The sequence below is a fragment of the Microcaecilia unicolor genome, chromosome 4, assembly GCF_901765095.1.
Source record: "Microcaecilia unicolor chromosome 4, aMicUni1.1, whole genome shotgun sequence".
In the NCBI taxonomy this organism is placed as follows: Eukaryota; Metazoa; Chordata; class Amphibia; order Gymnophiona; family Siphonopidae; genus Microcaecilia; species Microcaecilia unicolor.
This window is the reverse complement of record NC_044034.1, coordinates 332,943,234-332,962,663: the sequence shown is the minus strand read 5'-3', so window position 1 is coordinate 332,962,663 and position 19,430 is coordinate 332,943,234. Positions and strand designations below refer to the sequence as shown.

Below are 19,430 nucleotides of genomic sequence, written 5' to 3'. Positions count from 1 at the left end.
GAACTGGAAGAAGGTGGGACTTTGGATAATTTATCACAAACCCTAGCAGCTCCAGGAGTCGAAAAGTCACCTGCATGGACTGCTGAGCTCCTGCCTCGGAGGTGTTCTTTACCAGCCAATCGGTGAGGTAAGGGAACACATGCACACCCAGCCTGCGTAGAGAAGCCGCTATTACGGCTAGGCATTTGGTGAACACTCTGGGCGCGGAGGCGAGCCCAAAGAGTAGCACATAGTACTGAAAATGCCGTGTTCCCAGACAAAATCGAAGATACTGCCTGTGAGCTGGCAGAATCGGGATGTGCGCATAGGCATCCTTTAAGTCCAGAGAGCATAGCCAATTGTCCTGTTGAATCATGGGTGCCCAGGGAAAGCATCCTGAACTTTTCTCGGACCAGATATTTGTTCAGGGCCCTTAGGTCTAGGATGGGACGCATCCCCCCTGTTTTCTTTTCCACAAGGAAGTACCTGGAATAGAATCCCAGCCCCTCTTGCCCCGGTGGCACGGGCTCGACCGCATTGGCACTGAGAAGGGCGGAGAGTTCCTCTACAAGTACCTGCCTGTGCTGGAAGCTGAAGGACTGAGCTCCCAGTGGGCAATTTGGAGGCTTTGAGGTCAAATTGAGAGAGTACCCTAGCCGGACTATTTGGAGAACCCACTGATCGGAGGTTACAAGAGGCCACCTTTGGTGAAAAAATTTTAACCTCCCCCCGACCGGTAGGCCGTCCGGCACAGACACTGGAACGTCGGCTATGCTCTGCAGAAGTCAGTCAAAAGCCCACCCCTGACTTTTGCTGGGGAGCCGCAGGGGCATGAGGCGCACGCTGCTGACGAGAGCAAGCGTGCTGGGGTTTAGCCTGAGCAGCAGGCTGGTGGGAAGGAGGATTGTACCTAGGCTTACCGGAAGAATAGGGAACCGTCCTCCTTCCCCCATACAAACGTCTACCCGAAGAGGTAGAGGCTGAAGGCGGCCGAACTTGTCGAAAGCGGTATCCCGCTGGTGGAGCTGTTCAACCACCTGTTCGACCTTGTCCCCAAAAACATTGTCCCCCCCGGCAAGGGGCATCTGCAATCCGCTGCTGGATTCGATTTTCCAGGTCGGAGGCGCGCAGCCATGAGAGCCTGCGCATCACCACACCCTGCGCAGCGGCCCTGGATGCAACATCAAAAGAGTCAAAGCCCCCCCTGGCCAGGAATTTCCTACACGCCTTCAGCTGCCTGACCACCTGCTGAAAGGGCTTGGCCTGCTCAAAAGGGAGCTTGTCCACCAAGTCCGCCAACTGCCGCACATTGTTCTGCATGTGTATGCACGTGTAGAGCTGGTAGGACTGGATTTTGGCGATGAGCATTGCAGAATGGAAGGCCTTCCGCCCAAAGGAGTCCAAGGTTCTAGAGTCTTTGCCCGGGGGCGCCGAAGCATACTCTCTAGAACTCTTGGCCTTCTTGAGGGCCAGATCCACCACCCCAGAGTCGTGTGGCAACTGAGTCCGCATCAACTCCGGGTCCCCATGGATCCGATATTGAGATTCGATCTTCTTGGGGATGTGGGGCATAGTTAAGGGTTTCGCCCAGTTCACCAGCAATGATGCATGGGTACTGTGGATGATTCCTTAGGTGGCGAAGGATAGTCCAAGAGCTCCAGCATCTCGGCTCATCCTCCGTGACCACGGGAAAGGGAATTGCCGTAGACATTTCCCGGACAAAGGCTGCGAAAGAGAGACTCTCCGGAGGAGAAAGCTGTCTTTCAGGCGAGGGAGTAGGATCAGAAGGAAGACCGTCAGACTCCTCGTCAGAGAAATATCCGACGCCTTCCTCTGCTTCCCACGAGGCCTCCTCATCAGTGTCGGACACCAGCTGGTAGACTTCGGTCCGAAGCTGCGCCCGCCTCGACTCCGTGGAAACACAGCCACGGTGGGAGCGTCGAGAAGAGGACTCCCGTAGCGGAGACGATGGAGCTTCCTCCATCGACGTCGTCAGGGAGCCCTCCTGGGAGGCGGCCGGCACCGCAAGCGGTACCGGGGCGGGTGTCCTCACCGCAGACGAGGGCCCAGCCATCGCCTCACTCGACGGCACCGGCGGCGCAAGCACCCCCGGTACCGGAGAAGGGCGAAACAGCTCCTCCAGGATCCCCGGAAGGACGGCCCTGAGGCTCTCGTTCAGAGAGGCTGTGGAGAAAGGCGGTGGGGCCGGTACCGGCGACGAGCTTCGAATCTGTTCCGGGGATGGAGGCGGTACCGGGCTGTCCACAGGGGAACGCATCGACACCTCCTGAATAGGGTGAGCGGTCCTCCTGATGTCGACGTTTGGGTGCCGGCGGTACCGGCGACCCAGAGCTCTCGGTACCACGCTTGGAGGACACCGATGCTGGTGCTTCTTTGCCTTAGCACGATGCACGGCCTCGGTACCCCCCGGTACCAAAGAGGAAGACGTCGAATCCAAACGTCCCCTCGGGTCCGGGTCCGAAGAGGGTCAATCCCGGGGGGGCTGACCCGCGGGAGCCCTCGAGTCAGGCGAAGACCTGCTCATGGGCTCACCACCACCAGCAGGGGAATGGACAGCCCTCACCTGCACTCCAGACATCGAAGCACCCTCCGACGACATCCTCACGAGGAACGATCCCGGTCTCAAAACTGCACCAGACGATGACTTCGATACCGAAGGCCTCGATGTCGATATGAAGGCTCCGATGCCGAGGACCGCGGAACGGAGGATGTCGACGCGCCGGATGAAGCCCCGAACAAACTGTTCTACTGGGCTAATCTCGCCGCCTGAGTTCTCCTCTTCAAAAGAAGACAGAGACTACAGGCCTGAGGACGTGCCCAGCCCCCAGACATTGAAGGCAAGAAGCGTGCCTATCAGTGAGAGAGATTATCCGGCCGCACTGGGTGCACGGTTTGAAGCCGCTGGAAGGCTTCGATGACATGGGCGGAAAAAATCACGCCGGCAAAATCAAAATTTGCGATGGTGAAAAAGGCACCAAAAACGAACGGGTGGCGAAAAAGCCGCACTCGACCACGAAAGAAAACTTACGGGCCAACACTAGAAATAGAGGTAAAATTTAAAAGAGAAAAAAGACCGCGAATCGTGAGGGATCTCCTAGGGGTGCGGAGCGACCGAAAAAACAGCCATCCCAAGCCGCGGAAAAAAGGAGACTAGCGAACACGAGCGATTTTGGGCGGGAAGACGGCCGAGCATGCGCGCATCGTGGGCGCACGTGAGAACTAGCAAACTCTGTTGCTAGGAAGATCTCCGATCGGAGGGGTTGCCGTGGACGTCACCCATTTGTGAGAACAAGCAGCCTGCTTGCCCTCGGAGAATACAATGATAACTCCTCATGGCTAACGTTACATATCCATGCCCAGAATAGAGGAAGACAAAGGGGGCTTGGGAGACCCAGAGAGTTTGCACTGGAATATCATTCACCTCATTTATTAGTGCACTCCCTTTACAGCACAGCAGAGGGGGAGTGCAATCAGCACCTCTCTCTCATTGTCATGCAATGCTCCCGCAACGCAGGCTCTTACCGGAGGACAGAGAACACACGTGCCATCTTCCCAATAGCACGGATCTTATTGCGAATTATCTCTTTGCGGACTGTTGCACTGCCTTGCAGAGAAAAAGAAAGAACACAGGTGTGTTAAGGCAGATGTAAATCAGACTAGAAGCAAATATGCAGACATGGTATCAGATTTTAAACAAAAAACATTAACCAGAGCTCACCTCAAATAGAGCTAGCAGTTTCTCCTAACAGATATGATTTTCCCTACTGCTTGTCATCCCCTCTCTGATATGCAAGTTATAAATGTTGTGCAGCATTCTAATGATATTACTGGTCTTGAAAACAAAACCCCACAACCCCCTCCCCTAAAAAACAAACTAGACTCTTTGGAGGGTATTATACCTCTTATTAAGCCAGATTAAGAATTATTCAAAGATGTACATGTCTCTTAATGGGAACATCATTAAAAGTATTTGAAATTTTCCATTCTTCAAAGACAGAATCTGTAACATGAATTGCAGACAGGAAAAAAGTTGTTGTGAGCCAGGTCAGCCTCTCCTCTGTAATGTGAGTAGGGAGAAGGAAGCTGCTGAGAGGTTACATGTCCTAACCAACTCTTTACAACTTTTTGCTGTAAGTTATGGGGTTTGTTATTTGCCAAGTGCTGATGGCTTCATCAACTTGGGCACTACTTTATTCAATATGTCTGTGAAGGACCAAGGAGTCCTTCACTGAAAGCATGCATTAAGAAAACTCGTTTATGGGTGTGATTTTTGAGTACATAACATATGCACTGTAGTCCAGCATCCTGTTTCCAACAGTGGCCAATCCATTTCCAAGTACCCGGCAATATGCCAAATAAAACAGGTTTTATGCTGCTCGTCCTAGAAATAAGCAGTGGACTTTTCCAAATCCATCTTAACAATGACTCATGCACTTTTCTTTCAGGAAAATATTCAAACCATTTTTAGCCTTGCTAAGCGAACTGCTTTTACCACATTCTCTGGAAACGAATGCCAGATTTTAATTACACATTGAGTGAAGAAATACTTCTCCAGTTTGTTTTAAATTTACCACTTAGTAGCTTCGCTGTGCACCCCCCTAGTCCTTGTATATTTGGAAACAGTAAACAAATGATTCACATCTATCCATTCCACTCCACTTAGTTTTTCATAGATCTCTATCATATCTCACCTTATGCATCTTTGCTCCAAGCTGAAGAGCCCCAGCCTTCCCTCATAGGAAGTCATTCCATCCCCTTTATCATTTTCATCGCCCTTTGTATCTTTTCTAATTCCGCTATACCTTTTTTGAGATGCAGTGACCAGAATTGCACATATTTGAGGTGCAGTGGCACTACGGAGTGATACAAAGGCATTATAATATTCTTAATTTTGTTCTCCAATCCTTTCCTAATAATTCCTAACATTTTATTTGCTTTCTTAGCCGCTGCTGAACCCTGAGTCAGATCCTTCTTCCATTTTCTGAAGGATGCTCTTTTAGCTCTAATAGCCTCCTTCACCTCACTTTTTAACCATGCTGTCATTTGGCCTTCCTTCCGCCTTTTTTAATAATATAAATTTAATTAATTTAATAACGGAATTTGTATTCCACTTAACTACCAAGTTCTAAGCGGGTAACAAAAAGTTTCTTCAAAATCATACAACACATAAAAATGAGTCAAAAACCAGAATGTATAAACATGATCATGAAAAAGTACAGACAGTACAGCAATTAAAAGAAGTAACACTGGAACAGCAAAGTTTTTACAGCGTGTCAAAAACTCATATAATGTGTAATGTTTCCGACTTCAGATGGGAAAGTGTTCTAGAGTTCATAACCTTTGCCAAATAGTGTACTCTTCTTAGTATTGACCAATCAGCAGCAATTAGCTGATGGCAGTGAAAGTAATAATTCCCATGAAGATCGCAGATGACGTAATGGTCTAAGTGGTTACTAAATTTATCAAATATCTTGAAATTAGACCATGTGAGATCTTAGAAAAAAAATAAAAGTCAAAGCTTTAAATTCAATTCTTGCTTGAATAGGTAGCCAGTGTAATTCATGAAAAAAAAAAATGCATGGTCAAATCTATTTCCATGTAAGATCACTTCAGCGGCTACATTTTTTAAGACCCGAATTTTGCAATTGCTTAGCTAGCAAGCCTAAGAAGCAGATATTACAATAAATCAAAAGGTGTAAGAATCAGTGTCTGGATAACAAGTTGGAAGTAGCATTTTCTAAAAAAAATATGTATATCTTAATCTACGCAATAATTTCAACTTGAACAAAATCTTGTGCACCAAAATTTCCAATGCAATGATGTGATCAATTGCTTAAGTAATTTAAGGAACAAGATCTCAAACACTGCACTTACTTCATATCTCCAAAGAAGGGTGAGAGAAAGCAAGTTAGCTATTGGTGTTAAATCCCATGCCCTTCCCAGGAGTTTGCAGTACAATCAAGAAGAGTAAAAACTTGAAGCACACTAGATACCTTTCTTACAGCTGGAAATGTAATGATCTTCAGGAAAGGAGCCAAAGAAAAAAAAATAGGACAGGAAAAGAAACAAAATGTATACAGTATCTGTGTGGGGATGACAGAAAAACTTACACACCAGCTGGAAAAAGACTGTGGCATCTTACAAATCACATGCTGCTTTGAAACTGAACTTCCACACAGTAGCTACCAGGGGCGTATCTGGAATCCGGCGGTAGGGGGGGCCAGAGCCAGAGAGGGGGGGCACATTTTTGCCTCCCTTCCCCCCCCCCCCCGCCTCTCTCCACCCCTCCCCGCCGTCAACCCTCCCCCGCTGCTTACTTTTGCTGGCGAGGGGCCCCAACCCCCACCAGCCGAGGTCCGACCCGCAGTCTTCATATTTCGTCTTCCTCCGACTCCTCCGTGTCCATGCTGCAAGGAAGTAACGCTGCAGTGCTGATTCGTTGAATCCAGTTCGGAGTCTGACGTCGCAGCACGTTGTACGCGCGTACAAGGTGCTGCGACGTCAGACTCCGAACTGGATTCAACGAATTAGCACTGCAGCGTTACTTCCTTGCAGCACGGCCACGGAGGAAGACGAAATATGAAGACTTCGGGTCGGACCTCGGCTGGCGGGGGTTGGGGCCCCCCGACAGCAAAAGTAAGCAGCGGGGGAGGGTTGACGGCGGGGAGGGGGGCCAGGGTGAAATCTGCAGGGGCCCAGGCCCCTGTGGCCCCACGCAGATACGCCCCTGGTAGCTACTGCCCAGAACAGTATTGTGCTATTATTGGTTGTTTATTAAATATATTTAAATTGAAAAACAGGTCAGTTAAGGGGTAATTTTATAAAGTAATTTTTGCATACAAAACCAAGATACCTGTAGCAAATGTTCTCTAAGGACAGCAGAATTCAAATTCTCACAGTATGGGTGAAGTTACTGATCAAGCCCATGCAGGAAGGTACTTCAGCTTAGTGATATTAAAGCTAATGCACTACCTCATCTTACACAGCAACACAGTAAGTGACGGCAGATAAAGACCTGAAAGGGTAGTCTGCCCAACAGTCACATTATCAATTCAAGATTTAAGTACAATGAACATATTATATACTTGATCATGGTCTTTCTATGGTGTTTCTGGGACATAGACTATAGAAGTCTGCCAGGCTCTTTACTTATGTCCCAACTACTGAAGTTGCCGTCAAGGCCCACTCCCAGCCTATCCAAATCAGTCTTGTCATTTGCGGGTCAAAAACCGTAAATCGTAAAAGTCTGGCACTGTCCTCACCTCCCAAATTACTGGAGTTTCCGCAGAAACTCTCTCCAGCCCATCCTTCACCTCACTTTTTAACCATGCCGGTTGTCATTTGGTCTTCCTTCCTCCTTTTTTAATACATTGAATATATTTGGCCTGAGCTTCCAGAATAGTATTTTTGATAGTATATGTGGGACTCTGGCTGCATCAACTAAGGTCAGTGCTGGGCTGGCTCGTACAGTCTGAGTTGCCACCTAAACACCACTTGACATGCAAACACATATGCAACCCTTTCAGTTTTGTTTTTTATATCATTCATTTTCTGATTAGAGATCGTCTGAGTTCATTTCATGCCTTTTTGAATTACGCCACAATTTTTTTTTCACCACCTCCCTCGGGAGGTCATTCCAAGCATCCATCAACCTCTCCATGAAAAATAATTTTCTGACATCACTCCTAAGTCTACCACCCCGCAACCTCAATTCATGTCCTCTAGTTTTACCATCTTCCCTTCTCTGGAAAATATTTGTTTCTATATTAATACCTTACAATTATTTAAACATCTGTATCATAACTCCTCTGTCCCTCCTCTCCTCTAGGGTATACATATTCAGGTCTTCCAGTTTCTTATATGTCCTTTAGAACAAGCCCCATATCATTCTTGTCACCTTCCTCTGAACTGCTTCAAGTCTTCTTACATTTTTAGCAAGATATGGCCTCCAAAACTGAACGCAATACTCCAGGAGGGGCCTCACCGACGACTTGTATAGGGGCATCAACACCTCCTTTCTTCTGCTTATTACACCTCTCTCTATACAGCCTACCATCCTTCTGGCTATGGCCACTGCCTTGTCACACTGTTTTGCCACCTTCAGATCCTCAGACACTATCACCCCAAGATCCCTTTCCCTGTCTGTGTATGTCAGCCTCTCACCGGCTAGCACCATGTGTCTTCCTTGGATTTCTACTCCCTAAATGCATCACTTTGCACATCTTAGAACTGAATTTTAATTGCCAAACAGACCATTCTTTTAACTTCTGCAGATCCTTTTTCATGTTTTCCATGCCTTTCAGAATGTCCACTCTGTTACAAATACCATCTGCAAAAAGGCAGACCTTACCTTCTAAGCCTTTGGCAATGTTGCTCACAAATATATTGAACAGAATTGGCGCTAGCACCGATCCTTTAGGCACTCCACTACTCACCTTTCCTTCCTCCGAGTGAATTCCATTACTCACCACCCTCTGGCGTCTTGTCTGTCAACCAGTTCATCACTTTGGGTCTTAACTTCAGCCTGTCAAGTTTATTCAAGAGCCTCCTATGAGGAACCATGTCAAAGGCTTTGCTGAAATCTAAGTAGATTATATCAAGTGCACGTCCTCAATCCAATTCTCTGGTCATCCAGCCAAAGAATTCAATCAGATTTGTTTGGCATGATTTACCTTTGGAAAAACCACGCTGTCTCAGACCTTATAACATTGGATTTCCAGGAAATTCACTATCCTTTCCTTCAGCATCGCTTCCACTAATTTTCCAATAACCAAAGTAAAGCTTAACTTGATTATTGGAAAAGTGAGTCATTTCCTTCCTGCAGCTGTCAAACAGACTAGTTATTAGCCAACTCCTTGGGGAGATCGGTGGGTATGTGGTGACTTGTACCCTCAGATCCACAGACAACACCTGCTACAGGTAAGTAATTTGTTTTCCTCTGAGGACAAGTAGGATAAGAAAAGTTCTCACAGCATGGTATTCCTTACTTACAGGCTGCCTTCAACAGAAAAAAAAGGAGGAACAATAGACAAGGCACTGCAAACAGACACCAATGTATTTTTGGCTGTAACAAGCCTTAATGTGTTTTTATTTTCTCTATCTTGGAGTAGGAAAAGAAAGAGATAGTTGGATTCTAACCCCAAAGGGATTCCAGAGGAGTGTGTTGCCAAGTCTACTGTCATGTCAGGAGTCCCTTTCTGAACAGCAGTGGGATGTGAATACCTCGGTGAAGTTTCCTCCCCTGACGCACTGGAGAAACGGTGCTGCCGATATGGACTCTGAGGATCTTTGAGATCTTGATGTCGATGCCACTCTAGCAAGCAGTGTGTACGTCTTGAGGATCAGCTGAATCTGTCACTATGTCAAAGCTGCAGCACTGCGTTAAGCAAAGTGGTACTCTACTCATCCACTTATGAGCTGCTCTTCAAAGGCTGCCATCAATAATAGTGTTGGAAACACATCAGTCACTTGAGTATAGGAGGTGTTGGGTCCTTGGGAGGCTGCTGTACCACATCACCCCATACCAAGGATGAGAGGTCCAATGGGCAGGGGCGCTTTGGCACTAGTGTCTCTGGTACCTTGATGCTCTCGGTGCTGTGATCCAATGAGGTATGATGTCTATGCACTTTGACCTTCAGCTGGCATCATGAGCCCTTGGTGTCAAAGTAAAATGCAAATTCTCTCTTCTTCAGGAGGGACTCAGGATGAGCCGTCCTGATAGCCTCTATTGATACTCAATGACAAAACATACCTAGCATATCATGCTGTTCCAGGTGCTTCTAATGCCAACATCGAGAGACTGGATTCCATGGTATCAAAAATTTATTTGAACTGTTTCTCACAACCACTTCTCTTGAACATTTGTGAACACAATTTACAGTGAGAGGGTGCATAACTGGGCCTCAGGCATTGCAGGTATGACTTATCGACATCTGTAATGGAAATGATCCTGTTGCACTGTGTGTACTTCTGCCTCTGGGTTTTTTTTTTCCCCTGGGGAGACACCGTCCAGAAAAATAGCCAAAGAGACAAAATGACTCAATATTTTTTATTTAAACAAATCCCAACCGGAAGTCCAAGGTCCTCAAGACCTATACTGGTCTGAGTATGAAAAATAAAGGAAATACAAAAACAGACTAAAACCGTGTTACTGGAAGTACCACCACATGACACCAGGACTGACTTGAAGAAACTTATAAAAGTTGATTTTTAAACTTGAAAAACAAAAAAGTCTTGATGTGAGTACCAATCACATGGAAAAACAGACTAAGGTGGACCCACGAAATGATAGGTGGGAATGATGCACATGTGCTGAGAAGCAGCTCAAAAACTTTTAGTATTACTAAGCTGGAGCAGTTTTCCAAATGGGCATCTGCGATATCACTTGTGCTGCGAGAACTTGCTACAGAGCCCAAACGAATTCAAATCTGAAACCGAAATTGGCCACTATTTCGGCAAAAACTAAAACTGCCCCCACCTGACCAAAAAAGCCAATCTCCCAAGCCCATTCCCCCAGTTACAGCCCCACTCACTCTCTACCCTCATCCCATCCTGCCTGACCATCCATATCCCCTCTTAAGAGTCTACCCTTAAGAAGCAGGCCCTGGTGGTCTAGCAGCCTCTTCGGGGGCAGAAACAAATCCCACTCGATCCTGCCCTGTGGAAATAGGTGCCAAGGGAGGTCCAGGAAGCCATTCTGCAACTGGAACTAGCATGGGCAGGACACTCACTCCTGACCATGCTGGTTCCAATCACAGAATAGTTGCTGGGACCTCTGCAGCAGTCTCATGAGGCTGCCATGGGAAGTCTCGGTAGCCACTTTGACAGAGCAGCGGCACAGGGCGAGAACAAGTGGGGTTTATTCCAGCCCTCAAACAGGACACTAGACCACCACTGCTTCTTAAAGGTAGGTCCTGAGAGGGGATACGGACAGTCAGGCGGGATGAGGAAAGGCAAGGGGCACTGGCATTTTTGGTCAAAACCTGAACCTGGGCCAGTTCCGGTGCCAGATCCAAAATTCTGTTGATCTCTAACTTGCTATCCTGCTTGCCCTTTAAGAATGCCTCTTATAAAATTACCTCAAACGTAAAAGTGTGCAAGTTCAGTGCATCTGTGTTCTGGGGTGGAGTTTGGGTGGAATTGTGATTTGCATCCGTACTTTATATAAGTAGGCGTGCATATCTACACCTTGCTCTAGATTTCTGCAGCAATTGTGTTAATACTTTTATAAAGACACATTGACACCCATGTGTCTTTATTAAACAGGTTGCAAACAGATGCCTTTTTGCACTCTCAACCCAAGTGACCACTTATAAAGTTATCCTGTTACTGTGTGGCATGCTATCACCTAAAGCTCCCCAGGTAAAGCCTTAGACTAAAGACACTCTGAAATGGATTACTGACCTTGGTGATGGGTAATCAGAAGCCAAGGCAGAAACCATCAGGATGTATGCAATGCCTTTCCATACAAGCAAATATGTAGTTTAGAGTAGAACTGAAATGTCTTTAGAAATAACATTTTTCCAACAACTGCTGTTTTAGACCCACATTTCACCTTCCATTTCCTCTGTTTAACAAAACACTCAAGACTAACAAGTTTCTTCACTTTCTGGTAAGAGGAGAGGACGAAAATTATATTAACAGCAGATTTTTCTGTATTCACAAAGAAACAAGTGCCTGTCACATTTAACTAGTGCTTCTGTATCAGATGCCTAGCAATCAATGAGCATGAAAATGTTTTCTGTAGATGAGCAATATTTTCTTTTACATTTTTGTAAACTGCTTAAAGCTTATCTAAAGTGTAAGCAGTATAGAAAAAAAATATATATTTTTTTTAACATAAATGAGAACAAAGTTTAAGAGAGGCTTTTTGCAGTTAGGTTATATGTCCCTCCCACTTGCTCTCCTTTCTGCATTGGCTTACAGTTTCAAGGCACTACCTGTGCTGGGTGGGTGGGCGGCAGGCACATATGCATAGCTCCAAGTAAATTGTGCTGACGGCAGGAATGCTAATTTACAGTCTGATATCCCTACACCCAGTTTGTCTACCCTGGTAAATATTAGGTGGACATTTCCATCTCATTAGATGCCAACATCTTGGTTATCTGCCTGAGCAGAGATAAAGATGATTAGTTACCTTCCAATGTGTCATCCCCATCTGAAATCAATTCATCGTCTGAGCAGATGTTTAGGATGTTGACCAGCATCTCTGTAACTGCAGGAAGAGAGGATGAAACAACGAAGTGGAGGGCACTAGTGCGTGCCAGAAATAACAGATAAAAAGTGAGTGTGAATGTGTGTGCAGTGGGCACGTTGTACACACAATGCAGAGTTGCCCTCCCCCATGTTACATAAGTACATAAGTAATGCCACACTGGGAAAAGACCAAGGGTCCATCGAGCCCAGCATCCCGTCCACGACAGCGGCCAATCCAAGCCAAGGGCACCTGGCAAGCTTCCTAGTTTAGCATAGTTACTGTGCAGAAATGATCAGATACGAGCCAAATCATATAGCAAAGCACAACAAATATATAGGCAAAACCAAGGAAACTAAGAAGAGCTCCTGCCTGTGTTACTACTTACCCTTTTCTCCCACAAAAGGCAGAGACCACGTGAAAACATCCATGAAGTTTGGCAGCCAGTAAGGATGTGGAGAGCAGTTGAACTGCCTGATGTTCATTACATTGTTTTCATATTTCAACACTGCAGCTGAAATGAGAGATTTGGGAAATGGTGATATACAATATGGGGCATAATCAAGAAAACAATCTTATTATGTAGAAATCTGCTTTAACATGCATCACTCTGTATGCTTCAAAACCTAAATGACAAAACATTGAAAACGAGTGCAATTAAAGCTTTATCCATGGGTAAATCTTACTAAAATCTAGCCTTTGCTCCCCCTCTTCTTCACGCAAAAATAGCACTTGTAGAAGGAAGAGCACATGCAGAGATTTCAGTTTGAAAGCATTATGCAGTTTCCCACAGGTACATTTACACCTGCTTCATAGTAAATCCAAATGTATGTACAAAGAATAAGTGTCTGTTCCCATAGCTGGTCCGATAAGGGAAAACTTGATTAGGATTGTTCTTTGAAAATGGGCTTGTATGCCCACATGGATAATATTCTCTTAGGCTGTCTCAAAGGAGCAAAGCTCTCTCAATGCAGTTCATTTGTAAAGTAAGAAATGCAAGCCTACAGATCTGGGGATGCAGTGGGATCAGTAGAAATCTGCCAAAGCAGAGGAACACTGAAATCTCACAGTAATGAACAGACAGTAATGGAAAGTGAGAAGTAGACCAGGCTGACCAGGAACAAATGCAGAGACTTCTAAGGATGGTAAAACATTTATTGGTGAAGACTTGACACAGAACTGTGCTTTGGAGGTTATACTGCTTCAGGAGTCTTCATATAATGTGTAAAAAAACAGCAACAGGTGAATAATGGTTGATGAACCAGACACCACTTTCTCACCTTTGTTGTTATAGACATCGAGGTAATTTGGTGCAGAAAAAATGGTGATAAGTGAGGGAAAGCCAGTGGTTTGGCTCTTCCTGTACATTCGATACCTGCAGAGATATGAGAGGCTTGAAGTTATCTAAGGACAGAGGCATATCTGAAGGGCTGTCATATCAGTGTGCACAAAAAAAATATGCTTACCCAGCATCCTGTGCTTCATGTGCTCTGATCACTGATAACAGGTTATTACTTTGTAAAAACTCACACACAGCTGGATAACTGAAAGAAATATTTTGACAACATTAGTAGCTCCAATATATTGCTAAAGCTCATGGCCCTCCTTTGCATGCACACTTCAGAAGTTAAATTCATCACTCTACTGCATATTAAGGTTTATCTACAGAAAAAATGGAGAAGGACTTCCAAATCTGATCCCTCAGCCAAAGAATTCAGAATTCCCCTTTCCCCAGTAGGAAATTCCTTGATAGTATAACTGAAAAAATCTCTCCCACTCAAGGTTACTTGTGGAGAATGCATGCAATGAATATCCCCAGTCTAAGAACCACTGAGTAGAGGTCCAGAAATAGCGTCCTCCTAAAATACAGCATGTAGAAAGAGGAAAATAGCCATTTACAGAGACCTCAGACAGACAAAATATGTACAGATTGTGCCCCTCAATCTCAAAAACCCTTTCTCTCCCACTGCCAGAGTCTCCCCAAAGCAGAAGACAGTGTTCAAATTATCCATTACAGTGAATATCTCTTCCTCAAGAAACACAGGCCCATCATGGTAAGAATACCCCTGGCTGCACAATGCAAGGCCCCCTTCACAGCAGTAAATGTAATGTCCTTGTAGACTCTGGAAACTCAGCTCCTCAATAAACATCCTGCCTCCTCTAGGTGGCAGTACCTCTACATGCAATTTCAGAGACATCTAACCACTCTTAGTGCAGCGAAACCCCACTCCTCTTCAGTACTGTAAATAACCACCTGTAGAAATAGGAACATCCTCGAACTGTGTTATGCGTAAAATGTTCCAAGGTCTTCTCATTGCCATAATCTTCTGATGGGTCGGACCAAAGCAGATCACACATGGGGCCAAAGGCTGGGGGTTCTTTAAATCTGTCTAACTGGAAGGTATATACAAAGACACATTAAAGGTATCAAAACATCTGCGAAAGCTTCAGTGCACACCATCACATACTGGCTGGTTCCAGAGCTGTAAAATTTATTTCTTTTACAGTCCAATTAAAAAACAAAATTGGATCCCAAGATGGTTAGTTATGCTCTATTTGCAGGGCACATAAGTGTTGCCATACTGGGACAGACCGAAGGTCCATCAAGCCCAGAATCTGTTTCCAACAGTGGCCAATCCAGGTTCCAAGTATCTGGCAAGATCCCAAATCCCAGAACAGTACATTTTATGCTGCTTATCCTAGAAATAAGCAGTGGATTTTCCCCAAGTCCATCTTAATAATGGCTTATGGATGTTTCTTTTAGGAAGCTATCCAAAACTTTTTTAAACCACACTAAGCTAACTGCTTTTACCACATTTTCTGGCAACAAATTCCACAGTTTAATTATACGTTGCAAGAAAAAAATATTTTCTCCAATTTGTTTTAAATTTACTACTTTGTAGCTTCATTGCAAAATGTGTCTATAGTACCTGAAAGTTACCAATGAAAAGGAGTAGCTACTTAGTAGTTACATCACCAGACTGACAACCAGGGAAGCCTAGTTCAAATCCTGCTGCTGCTCCTTGTGATCCTAGGCAAGTCACTTAACCCTCCATTGCCTCAGGTACAGACAGACTGTAAACCCTCTGGGGAAAAGAAATACCTGGTGTACTTGAATGTAGCTCACCCTGAGCTACTACTGAAAAGGTGTGAGCTTACTATAAATACCAATAGATTTAGAGTTTTTACTTTTTTTAGCCCGCCCTTATCCTTACTTCTGTTGCAGACAATGCTTACATTGCCAGAGCCATCTACTATGGAGATGCTTTTTTAAAATAATCCTATGTATAAATTATATTTTACTTTGATTTATAGAATTGATATACTGTATAGTATGCTGCTTTGTTAATGTTTCGAAAGGCTGTTTATAAAATCTATATTAAACTGTGTGCAAACAAATACACAACTTTTTCCACAAAATCGGCTTTTATGTATTCTTTGAAAATTACCCCAGGGAATTTTTGTGCTTATATTTACACCTGCTGTTTAATGCACACAGGATTTCTGGATTACTTTGACATGCATACAGCTGAACTTTAGAAAGTACCTGTGCAAATGCAAACCCCTCCCAATTCTGACCCCAGGAACACTTCTGCTCTGTCCTGGTAAAGTTATAAGAATGTAGGCACTAAGTGCATAGCTATCTGCATATCAAGAAGGCAATCTTATAAGCGCTTATTTTTACACATAAAGCACTGAAACTTCTGAAAATCTTGTGCATCTTACCACTCTGCACACACTTCTGCCTGTAATCCTCATGATGTGAACTGTCACGTACAACTAATTTGGAGATACAGTACTTCCAATATAAAACTAGTCACTTTTAGGATGAAAAAGCTAGGCACCAATTCTGGTCTCATCCTTAAAAAGCAGCTTCCAAAGGTTAAATAGAAATACAATAATACAAAGGTTAAATAGAAATACAATATTACAAAGGTTAAATAGAAATACAATATACATCAAATTACAGCCAGGAAATGAGAAGCAAGGAAATACAGGTCACTTGTAGCTGGTCAGAAGTGAGTGGCAGAGCAGTCTGATTGTGGAACTATAAATAAATGATAAACGTGAGTTTCAGGATTTCTCTTAATGTGTAGTCCACATTATTCTCATCCCTGTAGTGTGAACTTTCCCTCCATGATACCAAGGAACAAGAAACCTTACCTTTCTAATGTCATCTAGACATGTGATCTCTGGGGACAGCCCTCCATGAACACATAGAAACTGTTGATTTAGAAGGGCAGCGAGGGGAAGACAGTCAAACGCCTCCATACACGCATCATAAACACGTTCAGAGTATTTGATTCTACCTATTTGGAAAGGGACAGAAAAAGAGTAGAGACTAACATTTGTGTATAAGGACTGCAGCCTCTTGGAGTTTCAAAATAATTAGTCATCAGCTAAGCACTAAGGAGGTAATTCTTTAACTGGGTACCTGAGGCACCTATTCTATATAAAGGAAAGTAGGCACTTTACAGAACACTAGTGTAACTGGGTATATTGATTTGACATACCACCTTTCTGTGGTACAACCAAAGCAGTTTACATTTATTATATACAGGTACTTCGCACATAGGTGCAAGTATTTACACCATACGTATAGCTGGTGTGTGCACACACCTAAATTCCAATGAAATGCACATAACTTATACGTGTAAGCCCACCCATGTGTATGCCTGCCTACCTATAAAGAAAAACCACATGCTATGCACTGTATGCATAAATTTATAGAATAGCATATAGAATAGCACTTAGGTGTTGTTATATATATATATACACATATATATATATATATATATATATACATACACACACACCTATGTGAACACATGTATGTGCCATTATTCTAATCATTTATGCAAATAATCTGTTCATAAAGTGCTCAGAAAAACTCAAGGAAATGAGACAGGATGTCTAAATATTGCTTCCCTGATGCTTCAACACTAACTTCAGGTGCTCAAGTTCCATGTAAGCTCAGATCTTGAATAATTTGTCTCACACCAAACGTTTGTACTACCTGTGGAGGAAAATATAATAAAAGGAGATCATTTCCAGACCTGTCATTTGGGTAGGAAGGACAGGCGTTAAGTTTTCTTTAGTACTATTCCATCATTCTAGAAGACTCCACAAGAAGGCAGCCTAACTCCGCTCCATGGATAAATCCTTCTTATCTGTTCCCTTCTCCACTACTGCCAACTCCAGACTTCGCGCCTTCTGTCTCGCTGCACCCTACGCCTGGAATAACCTTCCTGAGCCCCTACGTCTTGCCCCATCCTTGGCCACCTTTAAATCTAGACTGAAAGCCCACCTCTTTAACATTGCTTTTGACTCATAACCACTTGTAACCACTCACCTCCACCTACTCTCCTCTCCTCCTTCCTGTACACATTAATTGATTTGATTACTTTATTTTTTGTCTATTAGATTGTAAGCTCTTTGAGCAGGGACTGTCTTTCTTCTATGTTTGTACAACGCTGCGTACGCCTTGTAGCGCTATAGAAATGCTAAATAGTAGTAGTAGTAGTAACAGGCAAACAGTGTTATGTGCAAGGTGGAAGAGTAAGAGGAAGGAAAATGTGTAATGGTGCTGAGAGATAGTACTAAGCCTTAGACACGTCCAATCATTCTCAATATCACCAGTTTCATGAGAATTTTGCTGCTTTCCTCAAATTGGTCTATTGGCGGATGCCCAAGACTTTATTGAGAGAGGAAAAAAAAAAAAGGAACTTGGAATACTTCCCTGCTTTTTTTTTTTTTAAGGATAGCATGGATGTAAAGAGTAAATGTGTATGCACCAGTTTCCCCAGCTCATTTAGATCTAGATTAGGAGAACTCTTTCCCTTTACTACTGCAACTTCCTATTCACCCTTTAAATACAAGAATCAAGAAAACCAGCTATCTTCATTAGCCTGGAAATTTTACATGTATTGCCAAAGTAATAAATTTAGAATTAAGGTAACTGAGAAATAAAACGTGGAAATAATGAAGTAATTTACAAAGTAAATGTAACAAGTAAAATAAAATTAAGAGGTACAGAGGAGAGGGCAACAAGAACAATTCCCAGTTTCTGTTGCTGGTCTGTACTGTCCCTGGTCATTACATTTTTGCAGCTATAGCAACTGTTTCAGCTCTTTCCTCCAGGATTATACAGAGGTTTTTCCTGTTCATTCCATTGTGGGAAGTCTGATTTTCTCTTAGTGTTGGGAAATGTGCATCTCTGATGCCTCTTTGCACAATGCAGTAGGAAATGCATTTCTTTTTTTTCCCCTCCGATTCTGCATTGCATTCAGAATCTGGCTTCTTGGGGTTACCAGTTCAGTCTGTCTGCATCTATTTCTAGCTTATGATCATTTATATTTGGTGAGGGTCTGTTCTTTGCATGTGTAGCAAGGTCAGGTATTCTGCTAGTGCGTAATTTGTCAGCTGGAATCAATAGCAGTCCAACTTGTTTTGTTTCTGGATCTCTCTCTCCCAATAGGAATTTTGTATCGATGCTCTAAGCCGGCATGTTGGATTGTCTTTTTTCATAGGCGCAGTTGTCACTGTTTGGGCTCCGGGTGTTATGCTGGGTTATTTTGTGTTATGTCGCGGCTGTCTGGTAATGGAGGAAGTTTTGCTGCTGTTTTGAAACACCAATATTTGTATATTCTTTTTTGTACTGTAAGTAGTAAAGGAAAGCTTCCTAGAAATAAAGGCTTATTATTGAGGGTTTGCCTCATTCTGTGTAGTTTTGAGTTAAAGTCAGACCCCCAACCTCACTCCCATATAATAGAATGGCTTGAATGTTATCAAATAATTTTAATCATAGTTGTACTTGGGGGGTTGTATTTGGCAGACAGTTTCTTTATTGCACTTGGGGCTCGTGGAGCTCTTCCATGCAGTGTCTATAGCTCATTTAAAAATTAAAAAAAAAAAAAAGCAGCCTTCTACACCCACCAAACCCTCTACAATTAGTTGACAGGTGGGAAGCAGAAGAATGGGTGAACAGTCATTTGTTGTTGTTTTTTTTAATGGCACACATGATAATGTCATAAGTCACTATGTAAGTACCAAAGTGACTTTTATAAAATGTAACAAGATGAAATCTTGAGATATTTATCCGCACTTTGGATAATTTCTAGCACTCTTGTGTCCAAGAAAATGTTCAGTAAAGCCCTACTTCCTTTCTCTACTATTTCTTCCCCAACATTTTCTTCTCCATGCCCCTCTCCTCTTCCTCCCTCTGCATAACATCTCT

At 43.8% G+C, this 19,430-nt stretch overlaps 1 protein-coding gene across 2 annotated transcripts in view; it reads right to left on the bottom strand.

Annotated features, from left to right (window-relative positions):
- PPP3CC (protein phosphatase 3 catalytic subunit gamma) overlaps nucleotides 1-19,430 on the bottom strand; it is a 200,682-nt gene that overhangs the window by 35,428 nt on the left and 145,824 nt on the right. For both annotated transcript variants that reach the window (XM_030202021.1, XM_030202022.1), the window contains exons 5-11: nucleotides 16,358-16,503; nucleotides 14,448-14,587; nucleotides 13,660-13,737; nucleotides 13,474-13,568; nucleotides 12,582-12,707; nucleotides 12,137-12,214; nucleotides 3,523-3,604 (exon numbers count right to left, since the gene is read on the bottom strand). In XM_030202021.1, the coding sequence (XP_030057881.1) occupies nucleotides 3,523-3,604; nucleotides 12,137-12,214; nucleotides 12,582-12,707; nucleotides 13,474-13,568; nucleotides 13,660-13,737; nucleotides 14,448-14,587; nucleotides 16,358-16,503 (745 nt within the window). The remainder of the gene's footprint in view (nucleotides 1-3,522; nucleotides 3,605-12,136; nucleotides 12,215-12,581; nucleotides 12,708-13,473; nucleotides 13,569-13,659; nucleotides 13,738-14,447; nucleotides 14,588-16,357; nucleotides 16,504-19,430) is intronic.